Below are 22890 nucleotides of genomic sequence, written 5' to 3' on the forward strand. Positions count from 1 at the left end.
AAAAAATGTTGCTTTCCCGTGCCGGGAATCGAACCCGGGCCGCGTGGGTGAAAACCACGAATCCTAACCACTAGACCACACGGGACTGACATGAATTAAAATGTTTGATATTTGAATATAAATGGTAGTCACCATTTTGACTATTATTTTATCGATTTTAATTATTGTATATGTAACAATATTTGTTTTAATTGATCATTTTCACGTTTTTTGCTTCTTATAGCCTATTAATTCCACGTCGCATACAAAAACAGCCAGCTAGAATGATGATTCACTGAAAGCAGAGGGCGCTATTAGTATTATATTCCAGTTGTCACCTGATCACAACAGAAACATGGACATCATCATGGCTCTGTACTTTTTAGGACTGCTCTTTTCTGGGACCTTTCATGCTGCTTATTGTAACAGTTTTATTAGTTTTACTACTGGAAAAGAAATATATAAAAAAGGAGATGGAATATTGCCAGTGGTTATAAATACATGGCCGTTTACGAATGCGACGAAGATCGGTAGGCACATCCATAAATTTTTTTTTTATCTTTCTGTGTCTCTCCTGCTGAGTGAGGTCTCAATCAGACTAGCTAGGAGCGCCATCATGCTAGGACTAAGGTAGACCTAGGCCTAGAATAATTAAATTGTGGTATTGATCTCCCGGCCCGTCGTGCGTGGGTGGTGATGGTGTGTGTGGTAGGGGGTCCAAGCTAGGCCTACTACTACTAGGCTAGTCGAGCTTGTTGTACAACGAAAATTCAATATTAATTATTTAAGTAAAATAAATAATGATAGTGATACCTATTTAATATATAATTTATAGGCCTACCTAACCGTTACCTATGTAGTATATTATTATAATAATTAATAGATAGGCTTTATATGGCCTTATAATGGCCTACCTTATTTTTATATCTATATTTAATTTGTTATTTATATAATTATTGTTCGTTATTGTTTTAATAATAATATATATTTGTTTGTTTGTAATAATGTATTTTTTAATTTAAGAGGACCCCTGAATATCAGGGTTACTCTTTTTTTTAAATAAGATAGTTGAAATAAAAAAAAAATCTAATAAATAGGCTTCTAGCAGTGTACTCTTGTAGGCCTACTACTACTAGGAAGGCCTATTCTATAATATAATAATCTATTGTAGTACAAAACCAGGTGTTTTTGAAAATATAAATAAACTTTATTGACAAACTACATTGAATACAAGAAATGAACAAAATAATAAAGAAAATGCAGTAGATGAAAATAAATTAAATATTCAAGACACTTCAGCAGTATCGACGTTAGTTTTTCAAAATATAATTTTTGTTATGAATTTGAAATGCGGGACAATTCAGGGGTTGGGCGAGACAGAGGGATACTAGATACCATACTTTACAGAGTAAATTTACAATGATTCAGCTTGGAAAGTTCTTGCTAATGGAGGTTCAGCTTTAGATGGTGTAGAACAAGGCTGTACACAATGTGAACTTGAGCAATGTGATGGTACAGTTGGATTTGGAGGAAGTCCTGATGAGAGTGGAGAGACTACTTTGGATGCTATGATTATGGATGGGTAGGTCGAAAAATATCTAATTAATATATCACACCAATTTACGTTTTTATTTTTTATACAAATTACAAGCTTTAAAAAAATAGTCTACATTAATTATATTGATTTGAACATCATTATTATGATGAATAAAATGTGAAATTGTTTTAGGGTAAGCCATGATGTTGGATCTGTAGCAGATTTGAGAAGAGTAAAGAGCGCCATATCTGTTGCAAGAAGTGTAATGAAATATTCAAAAGAAACACTAATTGTCGGAGAATCAGGTACAAAACACTGCTTTTTATACCAGAAACAAACTTATTTACTCTATTTTTTCAGATTTCAGATTGTTTTGCATCAATTATATATTCAGTTTTAATTTTTCCAAAAAAAGTTCAAAATTGTATTTAAATTGTAATTATGTTACTTGTTCTATGATTTCAGCCACACAGTTTGCAGTTGAGATGGGTTTCAAATCAGAAAGCCTTTCTACGGACAAATCAAAGTAAGTCTAATTATACTACTTTTGTTTGTTACAATATTTCATGTAAACATTTTGTAAATGTAAATTTCTGAAAATCTATGACAATACATTCTGTTCAATTGTAGTTATGTATTGTAGTTGTAGTGTTATTAATATGTTTTAAAACGTATTATTTAAAAACTGTGTAAAGGCAGTAAAATTTAAAAATGCATGTTTTCTGATTAATTCAAATATTGACTTTTTCAGACAAATTTGGGAAGATTGGAAGAAAAACAATTGTCAACCGAATTATCGAAATGTAAGTTGCAAATGTTTCAGTTTTTTCAATTTTATTGTCTTGAGAGAGAATTAAACACCATTTTTAAAGGCAGTTTGATTCATATCAATTACTCGGTAACCAATTATAAGTATTGTTTAATGTAATTTCAATTTATTTTAATAGGATTAAAATAACGATTGTGAGGCATTTGATAAACAGGCAAACTGCCTTAAAATGTCTCTCATCATCAGAACAGAAAACAATGCCTAGAGGATTAAGTTGCTACAGATGATTGAATGTTTTTCTATTATTGTGTAGAATGTTTCACCTGATCCAACCACCTCATGTGGGCCATATACACCACTACAAGTACTACAAGCTGCACACAAGAACACTGAGCCTAGGTTTAGTAAAGACATTTCCATTACAAACCATGACACAATAGGCATGGTGATAGTAGATACTGAAGGCAACTTAGCTGGAGGTACAACCACCAATGGTGCTAATCATAAGCTACCTGGGTAAGTATTATGTGTCTTCATTACAAATTTTCACTTGTTTTTTTATTTGTTTTATTGAACCATGTTTCATGAGGGTAGCACATCCAGCAAAGCTGATCATTGGGCCCTCGACAATACAATACAAAACAAATAGCACAAAAATATTATTATGAAATGTATGTACGATATGGCAGGGATATAGAGTGAATTAATTTGTTTGTTTTAGCCGTGTAGGTGACTCGCCAATAGCTGGAGCTGGTGCCTATGTGGACAATGATGTAGGAGGAGCAGCTGCTACTGGTGATGGTGATGTCATGATGCGATTTCTACCAAGGTAATAATACTTTGTCAAAAAGACAGAAATCAAACTTATTTAATTAATTACATCACCGATTATTAATAATGTTATTTTGTTTAGTTACCAAGCAGTTGAAAGCATGCGGCAAGGCATGGACCCATCAACAGCAGCACAGGATGCAATAAAAAGGATTCTCAGATTTTACCCCAAATTCAGTGGTGCCTTAGTTGCTGTAAATAAAACTGGAAAATATGGTAATGATTTTTAAATATTTTCATTTTATCAAAGTTATTTTAAAACGTATGACCTTTACAAAATAAGAGAAAATGGCAGATGCTTGGTATGCAGATGAATAGAATACAAATTTTATATATTCTAAGTATTAAAATATACATATTCATGATTCATATTTACATTACAATGTAATTTTATTTTCTTCATTACAGGTGCAGCTTGCCATGGATTTGGAACATTCCATTATTCTGTCCGCAATGCCAATATGAAAGATGTGACTGTTGAAGAGGTCCCATGTATGACGTAATACGGCATGATTAGTTCACACATAATAACTAACATCTAATTTATTTTGTTCATATTCTTTGTATGCTTTTAATATTAAACCAATATGTTACTGAATTTTCAGAACAAAACGATTTTTTTTTAATTATTATTTGTCACTCAGCCTAGAACACCATGTTTATGAACTTTTTAATGTACATTGTATCAAGATTTGACTATATTGAATAATAATGCAGTACTAAATAGACTACGCCGTCTTTCTTAGTAAATGTAACAAGCTGTTCCTTAGTTAAGTTAATATTTGCAGGGTATCTTATTCTTTTTTTTAAACCGATGTGTTTATTTAATATAAATAGTGTGGTCGTACTAGGTTATTTATAAGACTGTGTACACGAATTTTAAATACACGTGAAACCTCTTGTTTTGACAGATGGATGGATAAATAAATACAAATATAATGAAGAGTATCTATTGAAGTATGTTGAACGTTTATTTGACAATGCACTTGAACACGTGGAGTTCAATTACTACGAAGTAGTAGAGTTTCTACTTCGTAGTTACCGTATGTTTATAACAATAAAACTAAACATCTTTTACTAATTGTATCAGACATAAGATGTTTTACAAAGTCTTTGATTAAAACCACTTAAGACGCCCATTTTATGAGCACCATTTGATAATCGTTGATGACATCACTTGGTCGTCGTCGACGTCTGTTTGTGATGGCTTCTCATCTTCAATGCCAAATCATTGATTACTTTTTCCTCGGCATCGATAGCTGTAAAATAAAGGTTAAATTACAAATGCAGTACTTAGGCCTATTCGTTCTAAGCGAATTGTGGATGTGGGGTGGGATGACTGTGTCGATTAATGAAATCCAGTCACTTGACCTAAATCATTCATTATATTGCCTAAACCAATCCACTACAGATTCTTCTATTTTTATACTATTTTTAGATATGGTTGTTTAGACTCAGCCCCTCTCAAACATAGATTTATTTTTTTAATGGTCGAATTTTATACATTTTATTAACGGGTTAGAACTTCACAGTACAGATATAAAGACCGTGTCAAACTAACATATTTTGTTAAAAAACTATAGTGTATTTTAACCGGGAATTACAAACAAGTAACCTTACTTTTCTTGGTTGGTAAAGTGTTCTTTTCTGTTGTCGCAACTTTCTGAAGACTGTGTATTTCGAACCATTTCATTTCATGCATAGTGCAGTCATTTAAGTTAGGTCCGCCAGGTGCTGGGTGTAACCGAAATGGTTCTGGTTTAAAAGGTCTAAAATAAAATATAATATTTTAAACGAAATCGTTTTATTTTATCAAGTTAAAACATATGTATGTCTAACCTGCATGTTATTACAGTGTGACAAACATTATTTATCGAAGGATAATTACGGAAGTACATTCTGTGTATCACACTGTCGTCATGACTGTGTAGCGGCCTTATTCATAAGACCTGGTTGCCATAGTTTCTGGAATACCGTTTTGCATTGTGTTAAATATGTTTTCAATTCATATAACGATTTCTTTGTAACCGAGGATTAATCATTTATTAGATTATGGTGACATAATCGTAACAAACCGCTGAAAATTTTAAGCTTTATATATCCTATTATTATGTACAGATCAGAGGGTATGTGACATGTTATGAAATTTAAAAACCTAATTTCTGTCAAGTGCTGCAAGTTTACCCCTGATTATTTTTCTCCTAAATGGCCACCATTGCTATATGATTCATATACCACTAGATGCGATACATTTCGAGTGTTCCACATTTTAACCCTAACCCTCTTGAGGCTCAGTTAAATCCAACTTACCTTCGATGAATGTTAACCCATCCTTGTCTATTATTCGCCATCATGGTCCACCTGCATCCAGTGAGTTGTTTATTGTTATAATTCAAACCTCTATCTCTTTTATAATAAGCATCAGTTTTAAATGGCACACACGTCTTCTCTGCTAGTGTGTTTTTGTCTGCCATACTATTTCCAATAAACATTGACGTACAATATCATTTATAATCATCGTCCAACGTTATTCTTTATTAAATCATCATTCCTATTCATCTGTTGAATGAACCCGTTGTACAGTACACTGTATATATACCTGTTCGTGCGTAAAAATTAGTTTACTATATCCTCATGGCGGCTATACGTTAGTAATGCGTTGGTCTGTATAACCTGCTGCTATATAAATCTGTCATGTACGGTCATACGTATGTTGTAAACATCATCTGAATATGTAAAATGTATAGGAAGCGGTGCTATATATATACACCTTGCATTTAAATGAATAGAAAGTAGAACACCACTGTGAATGAATGATGATGTTGATAACATGATTAAAATAATTGGGAACGCGTCCCTGCTGCTGCTATGGATATATCAAGTCGTTGTTAAGCGATGTAATCGATGGAATATTGTAATAAGTATGTATGTTGCATAATGTGTGTAATTGATGAAAATTTCATATACAGCATAAAGACAATGTTAATTTTGTAACCTTACCAAAGTATGATAAATTATAACAAAGTAAATGTTAGACAAATCGTTTTAAGTGGACAAGAATCATAAACCTGGTTGGTTATGGCGAAATTAATGAGTTTAAGTTCGTCATAAGTTTGTTAATTTTGAAGTGAGAGGTTCACCTTCCATTTAAGATCCGAACCCGAGAGCAATAGCCTGAGTCAGCATGATGCCAATTGAAGCATGCCAGCTTTATGCACGTAACCATAGTTACAGACATTAAGTCAGAAGACCGTAATTTCTTCTCCTCGTATAACCCTCTTGAAATTCCCTTTTACTTTTATTCAATTCAATTTAATTTATTTCCACAATATTATAACATACATACAGTATAATAAATGCAATGAAGTAATCATGTGGGAGAAGAGTCATATAAGTCAGAAAGACTTTAAGTTTGACCCACCCCAAGATATAACATTATTAAATACAAATACGAAAAAGAAAAAAATATATAGGCCTATATACATAAACTAATAAATAATAAAAAACAAAGCTACATTTTCTATTTAAATCATATTATCCGATCTTAACTGGTCGTTCATCATATCTTGAAAGTAAATAGTTCTTGTATACTAGTTTAAATTTAGAAGTTGTAGATACATTTTTAATATCTACATGGATTGAATTCCATATTTTAGCTCCTTGGTATTTAATAGAGTTCTTAATCAAATTGTGTGTACATTTAGGTAAAATATAATCATTTGCATTGCGTGTATTATGACTATGTAATTGACTATGTTTCATAAAAGTATAGTTATTAAATGATTTTGGGAGTTTATTATTTTCGTATTTGTACATAAATAAAGCAAATTGCAAACTATTGATATCAAATATATTTAATGTTTAAAATTTTAAAATTTGTTTAACTACTCATATGAGTCGTATTTGAAATAATAATTTTAACACTAAAATAAATTTGGTCTGTGTGTAGGCATACAAATACAACAATTGAAGTAAGTCTCTCAGTGTAACAAAGAAGCGGACATTTTTCTGATTTTATTTTAATTGGCTGGCTAACGTATTCTGGTGCAATTGAAAGAATATAGGCTACAGAATGCAATATACTTCTACTACTGAACTGGTAGACACGTTTGGCCACACCTAGGCCTACACCTAGTGTGTTTCATGCTCCACACCTAAATACACAAAAACAGACTAGTTATATGCTATAGCATAGAAAGCTATGATCCAAAAAGATATTCAACTAACACGTATAGTCCTAATTGCGTTTCCGCCAATTTAATTGACTCATTCCGCTCAATATCGTCACCACCCAATCCATGTTTTACTGACCAAATATCGCGGCAAACATGGCGCTAGTGTATTTATTATGTATATTAAGTTTGTCTGCAATATCTACTGCTCATTCTGATCATGATCATGGTGCCCCGTTTACGTGTCCCACAAACACGAGTTGTTATAAGCAACCGGCTACCTGTAAACGAGACGATTGTATTTATTACTTGACGGTAACACAGAACCCAACAAACACAAGACAACTCATATTTGACATGCAAGCCAAGAGTGATGGATGGGTCGCTGTTGGTTTCTCACAAGATAAGTTAATGGTAAGTTTACTCCAAATATAACTCATATTTGACATGCAAGCCAAGAGTGATGGATGGGTCGCTGTTGGTTTCTCAGAAGATAAGTTAATGGTAAGTTTACTCCAAATATAACTCATATTTGACATGCAAGCCAAGAGTGATGGATGGGTCGCTGTTGGTTTCTCACAAGATAAGTTAATGGTAAGTTTACTCCAAATATAACTCATATTTGACATGCAAGCCAAGAGTGATGGATGGGTCGCTGTTGGTTTCTCACAAGATAAGTTAATGGTAAGTTTACTCCAAATATAACTCATATTTGACATGCAAGCCAAGAGTGATGGATGGGTCGCTGTTGGTTTCTCACAAGATAAGTTAATGGTAAGTTTACTCCAAATATAACTCATATTTGACATGCAAGCCAAGAGTGATGGATGGGTCGCTGTTGGTTTCTCACAAGATAAGTTAATGGTAAGTTTACTCCAAATATAACTCATATTTGACATGCAAGCCAAGAGTGATGGATGGGTCGCTGTTGGTTTCTCAAAAGATAAGTTAATGGTAAGTTTACTCCAAATATAACTCATATTTGACATGCAAGCCAAGAGTGATGGATGGGTCGCTGTTGGTTTCTCAGAAGATAAGTTAATGGTAAGTTTACTCCAAATATAACTAATATTTGACATGCAAGCCAAGAGTGATGGATGGGTCGCTGTTGGTTTCTCAAAAGATAAGTTAATGGTAAGTTTACTCCAAATATAACTAAAATTTGACTAAGACTTGTTTTAAGTTTGTTACTGTTGCCTACAGTCGGCATAATCTTCTTTTTTATTTATTTAAGTAAAAGATCACATCGAAGATTAAAGAAGTTCCATGTCTTTCTAGTGGATATAGGCCTAATGAAGGACACAGTAGGCCTACCCGGTAGGAAAAAGCTATGGTAATTGTATTTGACGAATTAATTTTTAAACTTATAACCTGTAATGTTTTTTAGGGTAACGATGATGTGTTAATGTGTGATCGTGAAGCCCGAAGTGTTGCTTTAATCCATACATGGAATAATGACAGACATCAGAATGTACCATCTAGGGTTAATGTAAGTAAACACCATTCCTAAGATTAACACTGGTGTCCAAACTGAGAAAAAACTGGCACACAATACGACATTATCGACAAAAACATACCTAATTAATATTTATATTCTATTATATGATATATTATGATTAATAAATTGAAGGTAAATAGGGTAAGATAAACTCGTAGTATTAACTAATTTGATTTGTTTATATTCAGTTTGGTTTCTACTCGCACGGAACTGGATATACTTACGTGAATGGACGGGTGCGTTGTCAATTTATAAGAGATAAGATTCTAACTTCTCCTGGTTATACTAACTGGTTTGACATGGAATCTAACCAATATCATTTCTTGTTTGCATATGGACCAAATGGTAGACCAGGTAAGATCTCAACCTGATCTCAATACAATGTATAATATGTATGCTTGGCTAATTGGATATCCTAAATAGGTCTCGCCGACATAGACCTACAATGCCAATGATTTTCTTTTGAACGGATCGAACAACATATAATACATGTATATAATCATTACATAAGGTGAAATATCACTTTTTAATTTTAGGTGAATCAGAAAAGCATACTACAACACCTTGTGTATCGACTAACAAGGTGGATTTGAGCTTAAACCAAGCCATTGAAGCGCACTCAGACGACGACGATGATGCTTGCGCAACGACCGGTAAGTGTCATTATTATTATTATTGAATGCCTATAATTAAAAAGTAAAATATAAACATGCTATTTTGCTCGGTGACGACTGCACATCATAACACATTGTTTGTACTTATTATTTCAGCTTCTTTCGTATTAGTACTCGTCACTGCGTTGTTGTCTTTTGTCTTTAATAAATAATTGGACTTCAGATAATAAAGAAATAATTCTACAGGAAAATGGACGTCATCAGAAAATACACAGTAGTAAAACGAGGTTCATTCATCAATGCCATTTAACAACTTGAAGACATAGCTTTAACCACCAATCGCGAATAACGGCCCTAAAATGACTGAACGTCATTTTAATTTTGCATTGTACAATAACCAACTCACGGAGAAATGTGCACATTAATCAAAAGGCATTTAAGACGGCGTGGACTGGTATATTATTAATGTTAAGATAAGTTGCATATTTGAGTTTGAGAAGTCATTCATGTGCCATTGATGTACAGGACAACATTTGGTATAACTTGAAGACAGAATACTGCAATTGGATTCTGTTAATAACCCGATTTTGATTAAAATATTAATTATTATTATTATTATATTTCCTAATTAATCGACATACGAAATAAAGACTAACAATTTAATTTAATTTTAATTGCAGTGTATTATTTTGAAAGATAATGTGCTTAATGTATATGTACAACCGTAGTTACCGATATAGGGCATCAAGCTACTAAAAGTTGAACACCCAATCCTCTAAATCACACTTTCTTGAAGTCATTTGCGGTTAATTCTCCGCAGTGTTTTCAATGCATGGGTATAAGATTCTCCGCAGTGTTTTCAATGCATGGGTATAAGATTCTCCGCAGTGTTTTCAATGCATGGGTATAAGATTCTCCGCAGTGTTTTCAATGCATGGGTGTAAGATTCTCCGCAGTGTTTTTCAATGCATGGGTATAAGATTCTCCGCAGTGTTTTCAATGCATGGGTATAAGATTCTCCGCAGTGTTTTCAATGCATGGGTATAAGATTCTCCGCAGTGTTTTCAATGCATGGGTATAAGATTCTCCGCAGTGTTTTCAATGCATGGGTATAAGATTCTCCGCAGTGTTTTCAATGCATGGGTATAAGATTCTCCGCAGTGTTTTCAATGCATGGGTATAAGATTCTCCGCAGTGTTTTCAATGCATGGGTATAAGATTTTCCGCAGTGTTTTCAATGCATGGGTATAAGATTCTCCGCAGTGTTTTCAATGCATGGGTATAAGATTTGTTAATGTATTTATATCAGAGTTTTTGAATCTATTGGCGAAGGGCCATATTTTTTTACTTGTCATATCAATTACAAAATCAAGCGGTAACTTTCCTGAGAAAAAATTGTCTGACTCATGAATTATGAGTAAGTAGAAATGATTCTGTTTGATGAAGAGTAGTAAATAGAAGCTGTCCTGCGATTTAACTATCTATATTTCCTTATGTGGGTATGTGGATAAGTATGATTTAACACGAAGAAGAAAGAAATAAAACGTATAGTGCTTTATCTGCAGGAAATGCATTTGAGGCGATAAGCGAGGTCTTGCTGCAGTCATTTTGTCACTTTGGACTTGAACTTCAAGAACTAAGTTGACTTGAAAAGTTAGTCGTATAAGGGTAAAGATTGGTTTCTAGGTGACATCTGTTGGCTTTCAGCAGGAAACCATGGCTTTCGTACTTTTGGCAGTAACCATTCTTTCTAAAGCTATCCTTATTGAGAGTTGGACAGAAACTAGATATATATGTCCAATAAATACGGTTTGTTTTAAAAGACCTGTAAACTGCGAGGTGAACGACTGCGATTATTTTGTTTCTGCCAAAGAAAATCCACGTAACGTGGATCAGGTTATCATTGATTTGAGAGGTAGATCCGACGGATGGGTTGCACTTGGATTATCTCATGATGAAGTGGGCATGGTAAGTTCATTACTGATCATTATATTCTTTATTTATGGTTTAAACTGTGAAATATAGGCCATGATTTATATGCAATAATTAAAATGATGATGATGTAATTGGTAAAAAAATATTACCTTGACATAAATTGAATGTATCGCTTACATTAAGTAAAGTGCGTCTGATTTTGATTCACTTTCGTATTGAATTGACAGAATTAAGTTCTAATCGAATGGGGAACATGGCCTCAGTGCAATTACCGGTGATGATTTAGTCACTACCGCTGACCCGTTTAACTCAAATCAGAATATCTCACATATTAAGTACGATTTCAGCCGAAATGAACTGTGTACGAAACGCTCTAAAATGCCTTGTAAACTAACGCGGTCGTAGGACTGTTCCCACAATTTACATTTCAACGATTTATACCAATATATTAATTATTAATAGGTTTGTAGTGCATATAATTGCTGTTTCATACAATTAAGGTAACGTTCTGATAAATCTAAAGTTAGGCTTCACGTTCGTGAATTCAATGGTTTAAATCATTTCAGCAAGAAGATGACGTCATGATGTGCATTCGCAGAGGAGATTATGTCACACTTGAGCGGCGATGGAATACAGGTGGCCTGAACCACATGTCCTCATCTCAGGTATTCCTAAAACATTCCAACTTTTAACATTTCAAGAAAGTTTGATAATATTTGTTTCCATCGTTGGTATAATTTTATTCAATAACAACTTTTAAAAAACATAATTAAAATTTAAAAAATCCTTGATAAAGAATGGTATAATCATTTCCTGCCTGCAAAAGTCTGGTGTGTATACGATAAACCTACTAAAATACTACTTAATATTTACTTGTAGGCTGGTGTAAACTCATGGAACAACGCGTACAGTTATACAAACGGAATTCTACGATGTCAATTTATCAGAGAAAAACAACTTCCTCAAGATCCTCTGCACTTTTTTGAAATGGATTCCAATTGTCATTGGCTCGTAAATGCGATGGGATTGACGTCAGCTACAGGTATTTATTATTTGTATAACAATCAGCATAAAACAACTAAACTGAATCAACTTAACATAAAATACATCCTTTAATCATGCCAGAGTGTCAAAGTGTTTTTTTGAGTGGATTTAATAACAATACAATTCAATTCAATTATTTTATTCCGTCAAGCACTCTGGCTCGAAAATTGTCTTGCTTGTCATGTATATAAAACATTAAAAATATGGTAAAATGGTTAAAATACAAACAGTACGACACCAAAGGGTAAAATACAAAAGCAACAAATACACACATTACACAAAAGTAGTAAAATATATAAAAATGTGGAAAACAGTGTCTCATAAAAATTGGATAAAAGTATGTTCACCTGACAAAATTTGCGTTAAAAAGCCTCATAGCAGATGGGAGAACATAATTTCGTAATCGTTTTCGTCACAGGGAAGCGAATTCCACCACTTCTGTTAAGGTCAACATATTTTTTGAGTGGATTGGCTTTCCATTTTTAACTTCCATGTTTTTGGTAACAGCTTCTGATGCATTAACATTGATACCAATTATTTTACTAGCTGCTTTGATTATTTTCTCTAATTTATGAAGGGGCATATAGAATAGAAAATAAAATAACATCGTTTACTTTTCCCAACAAGCATATCTTTAGTTTCTACCATGTTATGTAATGATTGATGTTTTTTTTATCTTAGGAAAACCACTTAAACATACAAAGCGGCCATGTATATCTTCACAACAAATTAGTGTAACCGATCAAACGCCGGTTCCCGCGTGTACACCACCAAGAGATTGGAACCCAAATCGTGGACGTAGGCCTGGAGGAGGGGGTGGAAGAAACACCGGAGGTGGAAGAAATACTGGGGTAGGATTTGGTGGTGGTGGAGGAACGGTAGGAGGTGGAGGATTTGGTGGAGGAGGTACTGGTATTAACACTGGTGTTAACACTGGTGTTGGTACTGGTGGCGGTACCGGTGGAGGAGGTACTGGTGGCGGTAACAATGGTTATGACTATTATGGTGGTGGCACAGATTATTATGACGGTGTAAATATTAATCATCATGGCAGAGAAAATAGCGGAAATATTTGGAAACCAGGTGTGTGACTCGAGTAATTGTCTTACCTATTTAACTATTTGTGTTAGGTTGTTATTGTGTTATAATCATTTTAATATAGTATAACTGCTCAACGTTTTAAAAGTTTTTCGAATTCGTTATTGAATTATTAATATGTGTTTCATTTTATTTTCAGTGATTTTACTGGTTGTTGGACTATCATCAATGATACACTTATTTGTCTGATAAAAACTATTTTATGAACGTATGTTTAAAATAAAAGCGGTCATCATGTAGGCCTATACGCTCTTTGCCAGTAAAGTATAGCCTATAGTTGAAAGATTTGTTTGAAATAAAAAAGAACATATGATGTGCTTTAGCGAGTGGTATTCGTGATGGAAGGATGATATGTTTTAAAACATACGAATGTTAATGTTATAATTCAAGTGTATCATGCGTACACATCTTGTTATACACATTTCCTCTCATAACTAGATATTTCCGGTGGGTTTTTTGTTTGCGGTATGTGACAATCGTCACCCATGGATGACTTTCTTGATTTATTAAAAATGACGGATTATAAATAATAGAAATATTTGTATAAAAAATGAAGGACAACTGTTTGTATTATTCAAATTAAGAATGTATGAACTACTAGTGAGGTTTTGATTTGGTTTTTAATTTTTTCTTAGCAACACATTGTAAATGGATTGGCATGTATTTTATGGTTTCCTGTTATTTTATACCACTAAATGATATACATTGTATTTTAAATACGTTCGTAGGTGTGTGTTTATTATTGTAGTAGTTGAGATTAATTAGGTCGGGTCACAGCCATCTTTTAAAATCTAATATTCGTTTGTAAAAGTAAGCAAACAATGTGATATCTATTACAATCTTGAGTGTAATGATTATCCAAAATACACGTCATACCCACCCTGAATACGTACTTATTAATATTAATAATCCGTAATGCTATTTGATATAGGCAATCTCAAATGACTTACATACAGAAAAACTGTTATATGAGTGTACTTTATATGCATTATAAGCCTAATACAAGTTATCGGTTCAATTTTACAGTAAAATTAATTGAACACGTTGGTAATACGTACAGTAGGCTTACTTTGTCGACACGCCTTTCAAGGCCCATTGCCATCACATATTATAAAGAAACAATTATCGACTCATAATTACCGACAATAACACTTAAGTACACGTTTGTTTGAGAGTACGGGAACGAAGAGGTTCGGTTGAGAACACTTGTATCATGGTATTAAACTTATGAGTATAGTCCTCATAACTCGTTGACAGTACGGAATCTGGATAAATGGTTCCTACATTATAGTCGTCCTGCTTCTATAAACATATATACTAAACATCTTTTGAGAGAATTAAATTGGTTAGTTTTTGTTTCCGGTAGGAGGCCTAACCCTCCCAGACAAAAAGACCCTACTCCCCCTTCCCCCGCTGGCGCCAACCTTGCGGCGATTTCATTCGATCGAATGAACTCAAATAAATGCTATTATTTTAACTCTTTGTACATTATAGCGTCCACTTAATATTTAAAGCTTCTGAACGTCACTGTGGTCAACAAGTATATCAATGATGACCGCCCAGTTGGAGCATCTTTTCTTGTTTATATTCATATTTATGCATACATTACTCCCGTACAAATAAAAGTAATAACTTTTCAATTTTGACATACAACACATTATTAGTAACATATTTTTAACAATAACATTATATTTTTTTTAATAAAATCACTGAAGATTGTTTGTTTATTCAAGTTGGCAGATGGCGATCCGACAGATTTCTTAACGGATGTTGTTTTCTTTTAATCCCCTTTAAGTGAATAATCCTAACCAACTATATATACCACATCCTCACAGCAAGCAAATCATAACCAAGCATTTATTTTCACATGCAACAAGAGAACAATATTATATCTCGAAATGAATCTTAAATTGGTAGTCATTGGCCTTTTGATATGTGCCGCTTTAATCGAAGCTTCTGGAAGCAACAGTGGTAAGAGGAAGCATGGTGGTGGCGGCAGTAACAGTGGTAGTAGCGGTAGCGGCAGTAGTGGTAGCGGCAGTAGTGGTAGCGGTAGTGGCAGTAGTGGTAGCGGCAGTAGCGGTAGCGGCAGTAGCGGTAGTAGTAGCAGCGGCAGTAAGAGCAGATGTGGTAGCGGTAGCAGTTCTGAAAGTAGTTCAGGACAAGATGGGTGTGACTCCAACTCATGTCTAGCTCTCGGAAAATGGGTGAGAATTATTTTATTTTAAGCACTCTCAGTTAAAGCCAGGAATATTTACTTATAGCAAACCGACTTATTTTGGAAGTTTTTTGTATTAGCCTATTGCTCTTAATCTAATTCAATTTCATTCCTAATCATTTTTTTTCTAACAATAACAAATGCAAACAAATCTTCTATAATAACAACAAATATGAAAAACGGTACGGTAAGTAAAGCTTCAATTGTGGAGTCCAAGCAAAAGTAATTATAAGAACATAACACAAAATTAAATGTACGAGATCAGATGGATGTAGCAGCAGTTCATTGGTGTAAAAATACTTTAATCACAATTGTTGGATTACCAATAATAGCAAAACAATATTGCTCATATTAATGTGACGATTGTTTATTACAACTAAGACTAATAGTCGTCCCTTATCTTTTAGTGCAAATCAGGCCGATCATGCTGTAGTGGACTTTGTCGCAGTAACAAATGCAAGAGTAGGTGTGGCGGAAATAATGCAGTTGTAAGTAGAATTGATACACCATGATGCCTACTTTCACAATCTTAGATTTATAAACGCTATTCGTGCCACTGATTGATAATCCGTTAAAACCCTAGGCTTAAACTAACATTCATAATTCAATAAATTGAAATAGAAATTCGTTTATAGTAAAGTAATAGTATGGTAAGATAAACTTTCAAAATAAAGGGGAGGAAATGGGGATGTTGAGGATGCGTCTCCTCCGGATCTGCCACTGTATAGATATCTTCAATTGATCTTTTGAAGAATTGTTCTTAATAATACTTATTTTAAACATCAACAGTGTACAAAGGACACTGACTGCTGTAGCAGAGATTGTAGGAATGGAAGATGTTTTGTGTGCAGGCAGCCATGGCAGTCGGTAAATATAGACTTTATTGTCTAACTCAATAAAGATTAAAGGAAATACAGATATGTGTTGTAATTATTATTAAGATAACATTTTCTGTGGTCTTTAGTGCCGATTTGACAGTGAATGCTGTGATGGAAACTGTAAAGACAACAAGTGTGTTCTTTGTAAAGAAGTTGGAAAATCCGTAAGTTACTATAGTATAGTTTTAGTGACAAAGAGACATCCAAGTAAATTTGCATGAATTCAAAGTGGAAATCTCGTTCACTATTTTATGATATGAAATATGCAAAAATAATACAGAAATTGTCCTCATCTTACAAACTGATTCTGATCTATTTTAAGTGTAACTCAAACAGCGACTGTTGTAACAATGATTGCAGAAATAGAAGATGTTTTGAATGTAAACCAGAATTTGCCTGGGTAAGTTTATTTCAAATGTTCACCAACAGTACAACATATTTATTATTCAAATAATGTTTTATTACACAACATGTATAAGTTAGTAGTGACGATTTCTAAAAAGATTGTTCGTGTTTTTTAAAACTTAAGTTAGCTAGTGAAGAGCTGCCCGGTATGTCAGATTTTTTGGGAGTTGTCGTATAATGATAGACTGATCTAAAATAATATAAAATACAAATAATGAATTATCTGTACAGTGCAAATCGGACAGTCAATGTTGTGATGGACAATGTAAAGACAACAAATGTTTCACATGCAAGCAATCAGGTGACTCTGTAAGTACTTCTAACTGTTATTTTGTTTCTGTTCCACATAATTATCGTCCAAAAAACCTAGCCTATACAATTCACATTAATTTTTATTATAGAAGTTATCACTGTATAAAATAATTTTATGTGACATAATGGACTTAATTTTTAATATGTTGTTTAAAAAATGAGAGTAAACAATCTAATTCCACTGTAGCTCCTTTGGTTTTGTATCGTGACATGGTACGGAATACATTTGATTATTATTCTTCAAACAACTCTTTTGCCATTTTTTACATAATTAAATCCTTATGCTCTCAATATTCAGCCAATTTATTCAAAGAATCATGTATAACCGAACAATGTCAATAAAAGCCTGTAATTATTTAAATCAAACGAGTTGTGTTTTTATTAGTGTACTTCAAGCTCTGACTGTTGTGAAGGAAACTGCAACAACCGTAAATGTACAACTTGTAAACCAGACGGCTATCGTGTAAGTATATTCATATATTTATTTTAAATTACTTTTCAACAAACTTTAGAAAATTGTTTTTATTTTCTCGTTCTCGTTTACATTTCAGTGCTATCGGCCTGATGACTGTTGTTCAAAGCAATGCAAGGACATCGGATACGGCTACCCACAATGCCTCACGTGTAAAGGCGTTGGTTCTCAGGTAGGCGGCGGACACTACAACTGTTAGACTTCTTCACACTATAGACATGGAGCACAACTTAATTAAACTATAATAATATGGAATATACTCATTCTACACGGGAAAATAAAGTCACAGAAGAACAAAGAAAATGTCTTGCATTGTTTTTGTTTATTGGTTGCGGTTCAATAATTTAGATAGAAACACACATATTGCCTACAATATTCACATGGTGAAGGTTAAGACGGAAAACTACGGTATAAAGTGGGAATACAAAATGCACGTACTCGTATATAACATAAATCACTCATATCATCTCAATCATATATAATAAATTTGATTAGATTTGCTTTTTTCACACGTACTTGTGTGGTCGTGACACAATCTTACAGATTATTTGACTGTTTTATCTTACACGTATCAGTATTCATTCCTCCGATAATTACAATGTAACAAACGTATATGCACACAATATATTCTGAATGTTAGAGATGTTCATAAAGTATTATATTAAACACAGGAGAATAAACTGTAATAATTGGTGATGATTAATGGTGGTGGTATTGGTGGTGATAACTCGTGGTAACGGTGGTGGATATTGTAATAGAAATTATTAAATTAATGTTTCTTAAAACTGTATAAATAAATAAATTATAAATACACAGCACAGACGTAAACTTTGTCTCACTAGTTGTTTCAGTATCGTAACTGAGCAAATCTAATGAATTAGTATTAGTATTATACAACTTAATAATAATTCAATGTAACCGCGCGTTTTAGGCACTACAGTTGAGATAATTATTGAGAAGGAACGGTCTGGTAACACGTATATAAATTCTACAAGGTGCATACTCCGATGAACAGAATTGTATAGACAAATTGAACATTTGTATTGTTTACCTCTCTATGATTTAGTTAGAATACGTTATTATTACGAGTGGAGGTGTGAAAAGAATGTGTTTATTGTGAAACCGATTGGGTTATTTTCTGAATCAATGTTTTGTATGACAGTGCAAGTGGGACCAGCAGTGTTGTTCAGAGCGATGTCGGCAACTTGGAACCGATGAAGAGAAAACGTGTGTAACATGTAAAGACGTAGACGAAGAGGTAGGGGCATTTCGATCAACATGTTTTAAGATAATTACAATAAATTAAATCATAATTTTAATAACATAATGTGTGGCATCGCCTCAAATGATTATGCCGGCGCGTTTGTATCATTCAGAAACCGTTATAAAAACCACGAACGCGTTTGTATCATTCAGAAACCGTTATAAAAACCACGAACGCGTTTTCTTACAGTGTAATACAGAGGATGACTGTTGTGAACACAGTTGCATCAGTAACAAATGTTCGTCTTGTTTTGATACTGATAGACAGGTAACTATACATTAACAATGGTTATAATGTAAAAAAAAACAGGAATAGTGTCAGAAAATGTCGCATTTTAGATTCACTGTGGACAAATCTAGTTGTGTAGAATTCATTCTTAATATGTAGGCCTAATACTACGACATCGGTAAAATGATTGTGTATTATGGTGCTTATGAACTATAACTATATAACGTAAATAATATGTTAAAATAGTGTACTGCGGACTCTCAATGTTGTTCTGGAAGATGTCGTGTACTTGGTCAAAATGACTTGAGACAGTGTGTGATTTGCAAGGATCTGAATGAGAAGGTAGGCTGCTTTATCACTGCAGGGAGCAGCGGCTTCGTTGACATACAATGATTTCTCTCAAATACTTAGAAAGTTGTAAAAAGAAACAAAGATTTGGCCTATAGTCAACTCCAACCGACATTTATGTCTATCATGTTCCCAGGGCAAAGTAAAATAATAATATCTTGGATTTATAAAGCTCCTATGTATAATGACGTGCACAAGTTGATAGTTAAACATTTTGTTCAAATTTCTTTAAATAATTGCACTTATAGACTTTAATTAATCAATGTTAAAAACATTCTAGTGTAATAAAGATCAAGACTGTTGTTATGGACAATGCCTTGGTGGAAAATGTAACGTATGTAAAGAAGATGGTGTTCAAGTAAGTATACATAACTGAGATAAGATTGTTCCAAGTAAGGCTTCAAAGACATTTATAGAAATCAGCCTGCACTATACTCTCGAATTGTGTTTTTAGTGCAAAGAAGACGTAGACTGCTGTTCTAATCAGTGTCGCTACAGCCCAGCAGTAGGGCATGGACTCTGCATCAACTGTAAAGATAGATTTGATTCAGTAAGTCACCATTTTTATTCTAGCATGGTTAATTACTATTTACAGGTTGTAGGAATAGTAACGAATTGTGTGGTTATGTCAGAACAACTTTTTACAAACCAAACATTAATGTAGAATTCTCTTTATTCAGTGTGAACAAACATCTGACTGCTGCCCTGGCAACGAATGTATCAGTGGATTCTGCTTGAAACCAGTGGAGCCTTGTGCCGGACAACTTGAAAGGGTAACATATATTAGGCCTACATACTATACTTATATTGTGTTAATATACTTGATAGCCCATCTCATCTGCTTGTAAAGCGGCTCCATTGATCCAATTGGTCATACTGTTGGCATTTTACATAACTTGTATTATTAACGATTTGCAGTGCCAGACAGACAAGGATTGCTGTGTTGGACAGTGCTCTAGTAATCAATGCAGATCTTGCAGAGGTGATCTCAATCTTGTAAGCATTGGTTTTAATACAATATACAGTAGTACCAAAACACCAATTAGCAACTATGCATTACTTCTACTCCCAAAAACAAGTGCGGTTACTTAAACTACCTTGTTTGGGGTTGAGTTTTTATAATGTATTGAGTTTTATTAACTTTGCTTCTAAATTTGCTATGATTTGTTTCAGTGCACTGACAACTCGGATTGCTGTTCTGGGAAATGTCAGGACGTTGGATCCGGATTTAAAACGTGTAATTCTTGTTTGGAAAAGGCTGAACAGGTAGGTCCGTTACTTGAACACAATACGTATAACTTATAGGCTGTTTTATTACATTGTTTTATATACAGTAAACCCGTTCATGATTCCAGTCTGCACTCAGTATCAATTAATTATAATAGCTGTGATTATATATATAGTTTATTCACAATTCACAATTACAATTTATAATTTCAATTTTTTACAATTTACAATTTTACATCCAACAGATACACCAAAAAGAAGCGAGTGCTTGTCAGTTTAGTGACTATTATTTAAATGCATGTACATACATACAACATACAATAATTATGTACATAAAAAAAGTAAAAAACATTGGTTGAAAACGACCGGTCAGCACCTCCGGTGTGGCACTCCCCTGTGGGGATACGGGGAAAATTTATTGCTTTTGTTCTATTAATAATTAAGATTAACAGACTAATTATAATCTCCTATAGTGTTCTGAGGATTCTGAATGCTGTTCAAATGAGTGCCGTAATGTTAAAGGCAAATTACAATGTGTTATTTGCTCATTGCCGAGCGATTTGGTAAGCGCTAAATGATACGCGGGCTATACCAGATCTACTAACACGGGTTTTGCACGGATTAGAGCTGTTGTGACTGATATTTGTCATTTCTATTGGTTTCTAGATGCATGCCCGGTTTAGTGCTGCCCTTCCTTTGTACAACTGTTGATATAAAGTTTCACTCGTGAGGACTATCGAAACATATTGATCTTTACAGATATTTTTCGTGGTGCACCACACTACTTTATATCAACATATTGATTTCGCCAAACATATACTATACAGTTACTACTATACAATTCTGCAGGAATAGGCCTACAGAACACCGTACTCATATAGCAGGCACATTGATGGATTTACAATGTCCATTAACTCCCAACGAATATTGTTCTACAATCTCATAGATTTAGAGGCAATTTAAATCGCATGCTCTTGCTTAGTTATGTTTTGGTTTTTAACACGCTAGAATAGTACGGACGGTATATTAATATAGTTAATGTAGTTTGCGCTATGATTATTAATAATATTATTATTTCAGTGTACTCAAGCGAGTGACTGTTGCACGGATATATGTCGACCATGGTTTGTTGGAGGTGATAACCGATGTGGCTGTAATTCTGTAGGCGAAGGGGTGAGTAATAATACTATTGTTGTTTTACCTTTAATCCGTATTATTAGCTTCATTTATATATGGAGGTAATTCACCTCGCACTCTTCTTTTCTCAGTGCAAAACTGATAACAACTGCTGTTCCGGAATATGTAATCAAACATACAACCAATGCCAAGCGGTCGGTAGCTACTTTGCTGTAATTCAACCAAAACCTACTGGTGCAGGATACTAAAGCACAATTAACCTATTTTGACAAGGCGTCGCAGGCGATAGTTTACCTTTATTACACAATAACATTATGCTAATTTTTAAACAACAAGTTGAAGTATATTATATCTTAAATAAATCGACCTTTATACTGAAAAACGTTCATATTTATTCTGAAGATACAATGCCGTTATCCAAGTATTGCATCCAAGAGTTATGGACATTACAAGAACTATAGTGTTTCTTGCGCATAACACATTATGTGATTTTACACATGCAAATTATGACGTTGATGGATTTTTCGGAAAATGGTAAAAAACGACTTTTAAAATATTGAGGTAACATGCGCAAACCACATTATTTGATTCCGCACATGTAAATTTGTCAAAAACAAAAAAGGTCGAAACCTGACCGCCAATATTTGAGCAATTTTAAATTTCTAAATTTTCCCTGTACTATAGTAGAGATTGTTTAAAATATGTTGGTTCTGTGCATTTCAATTATTTCAGCAATTTTTTCGAGATTTTTTTTCGAAAAATGGCCAAAATATCAAGTTTTTAAAATTTAGTTATTATGCGATAATATTGCTTTATATGATCATATATTGCGATATAATCATCTTATAATGCCCTAGAAACAGGTTTTGTCGGAAAAAAATGGTCGAAAATTGGCTATTTTTTGAAAAAATCCTGTACCAAAGT

At 33.6% G+C, this 22890-nt stretch overlaps 4 protein-coding genes, 2 long non-coding RNA genes and 1 other non-coding gene across 8 annotated transcripts; 5 read left to right on the forward strand and 2 right to left on the reverse strand.

The window, feature by feature from the left end:
- Positions 1 to 13: 13 nt before the first annotated feature.
- Positions 14 to 85, reverse strand: Trnae-uuc (transfer RNA glutamic acid (anticodon UUC)). The gene has a single exon. It is a non-coding gene; the product is annotated as a tRNA-Glu (tRNA).
- A 235-nt stretch (positions 86 to 320) lies between these two features.
- Positions 321 to 18044, forward strand: LOC144842123 (N(4)-(Beta-N-acetylglucosaminyl)-L-asparaginase-like). Of its 2 annotated transcripts, XM_078698499.1 has the most exons (16): positions 321 to 509; positions 1408 to 1561; positions 1709 to 1821; positions 1982 to 2042; positions 2268 to 2319; positions 2599 to 2801; positions 3007 to 3114; positions 3199 to 3332; positions 3525 to 3586; positions 16103 to 16183; positions 16485 to 16562; positions 16660 to 16737; positions 16896 to 16973; positions 17210 to 17287; positions 17676 to 17753; positions 17842 to 18044. In XM_078698499.1, exons 1-16 carry the CDS (start codon positions 335 to 337, stop codon positions 17959 to 17961), a joined length of 1653 nt encoding a protein of 550 aa, XP_078554625.1. In that variant the 5' UTR covers positions 321 to 334; the 3' UTR covers positions 17962 to 18044. The 2 variants fall into 2 exon arrangements, with proteins under 2 accessions (XP_078554625.1, XP_078554626.1); XM_078698500.1 differs by lacking the exons at positions 16103 to 16183; positions 16485 to 16562; positions 16660 to 16737; ... (2 more) ...; positions 17676 to 17753; positions 17842 to 18044 and adding exons at positions 8676 to 8777; positions 8975 to 9140; positions 9323 to 9439; positions 9557 to 9723.
- On the reverse strand, positions 4035 to 5907 carry LOC144842124 (uncharacterized). The gene is made up of 3 exons (XM_078698501.1): positions 5427 to 5907; positions 4737 to 4885; positions 4035 to 4375 (listed from the first exon to the last, which is right to left on the reverse strand). Exons 1-3 carry the CDS (start codon positions 5606 to 5608, stop codon positions 4290 to 4292), a joined length of 417 nt encoding a protein of 138 aa, XP_078554627.1. The 5' UTR covers positions 5609 to 5907; the 3' UTR covers positions 4035 to 4289.
- LOC144842258 (putative ferric-chelate reductase 1) lies at positions 10659 to 14194 on the forward strand. The gene is made up of 5 exons (XM_078698670.1): positions 10659 to 11368; positions 11902 to 12000; positions 12215 to 12377; positions 13061 to 13462; positions 13617 to 14194. The coding sequence occupies exons 1-5, from the start codon at positions 11117 to 11119 to the stop codon at positions 13664 to 13666; spliced, it is 966 nt and encodes a 321-aa protein (XP_078554796.1). The 5' UTR covers positions 10659 to 11116; the 3' UTR covers positions 13667 to 14194.
- A 1179-nt stretch (positions 18045 to 19223) lies between the features above and the next one.
- On the forward strand, positions 19224 to 19947 carry LOC144842125 (uncharacterized). Its single transcript, XR_013612083.1, has 3 exons — positions 19224 to 19293; positions 19501 to 19596; positions 19883 to 19947. It is a non-coding gene; the product is annotated as an uncharacterized LOC144842125 (long non-coding RNA).
- A 101-nt stretch (positions 19948 to 20048) lies between these two features.
- Positions 20049 to 20598, forward strand: LOC144843013 (uncharacterized). Its single transcript, XR_013612214.1, has 3 exons — positions 20049 to 20152; positions 20283 to 20375; positions 20521 to 20598. It is a non-coding gene; the product is annotated as an uncharacterized LOC144843013 (long non-coding RNA).
- Positions 20599 to 20653: 55 nt separating this feature from the next.
- Positions 20654 to 22228, forward strand: LOC144843525 (uncharacterized). The gene is made up of 4 exons (XM_078700313.1): positions 20654 to 20680; positions 20776 to 20868; positions 21910 to 22002; positions 22098 to 22228. The coding sequence occupies exons 1-4, from the start codon at positions 20654 to 20656 to the stop codon at positions 22212 to 22214; spliced, it is 330 nt and encodes a 109-aa protein (XP_078556439.1). The 3' UTR covers positions 22215 to 22228.
- The last annotated feature ends 662 nt before the right edge of the window (positions 22229 to 22890 follow it).

This window comes from Antedon bifida, chromosome 5 (assembly GCF_963402885.1).
Source record: "Antedon bifida chromosome 5, ecAntBifi1.1, whole genome shotgun sequence".
Classification (NCBI taxonomy): Eukaryota; Metazoa; Echinodermata; class Crinoidea; order Comatulida; family Antedonidae; genus Antedon; species Antedon bifida.

Excerpts from the sequence above, each read along its gene's own strand:
- LOC144842123 (XM_078698499.1), top strand. The coding sequence starts at position 335 with ATGGACATCATCATGGCTCTGTACTTTTTAGGACTGCTCTTTTCTGGG. Across the intron at positions 1,562-1,708 it reads GATGCTATGATTATGGATGG|GGTAAGCCATGATGTTGGAT; the intron begins GTAGGTCGAAAA and ends AAATTGTTTTAG. Across the intron at positions 17,754-17,841 it reads GTAAACCAGACGGCTATCGT|TGCTATCGGCCTGATGACTG; the intron begins GTAAGTATATTC and ends TTTACATTTCAG.
- LOC144842124 (XM_078698501.1), bottom strand. The coding sequence starts at position 5,608 with ATGTTTATTGGAAATAGTATGGCAGACAAAAACACACTAGCAGAGAAG. Across the intron at positions 4,886-5,426 it reads TGGGTTAACATTCATCGAAG|ACCTTTTAAACCAGAACCAT; the intron begins GTAAGTTGGATT and ends ATTTTATTTTAG. Across the intron at positions 4,376-4,736 it reads CACTTTACCAACCAAGAAAA|CTATCGATGCCGAGGAAAAA; the intron begins GTAAGGTTACTT and ends TTTATTTTACAG.
- LOC144842258 (XM_078698670.1), top strand. The coding sequence starts at position 11,117 with ATGGCTTTCGTACTTTTGGCAGTAACCATTCTTTCTAAAGCTATCCTT. Across the intron at positions 12,378-13,060 it reads GGGATTGACGTCAGCTACAG|GAAAACCACTTAAACATACA; the intron begins GTATTTATTATT and ends TTTTTATCTTAG. Across the intron at positions 13,463-13,616 it reads CGGAAATATTTGGAAACCAG|TGATTTTACTGGTTGTTGGA; the intron begins GTGTGTGACTCG and ends TTTTATTTTCAG.
- LOC144843525 (XM_078700313.1), top strand. The coding sequence starts at position 20,654 with ATGCATTACTTCTACTCCCAAAAACAA. Across the intron at positions 20,869-21,909 it reads GTTTGGAAAAGGCTGAACAG|TGTACTCAAGCGAGTGACTG; the intron begins GTAGGTCCGTTA and ends TTATTATTTCAG. Across the intron at positions 22,003-22,097 it reads GTAATTCTGTAGGCGAAGGG|TGCAAAACTGATAACAACTG; the intron begins GTGAGTAATAAT and ends TTCTTTTCTCAG.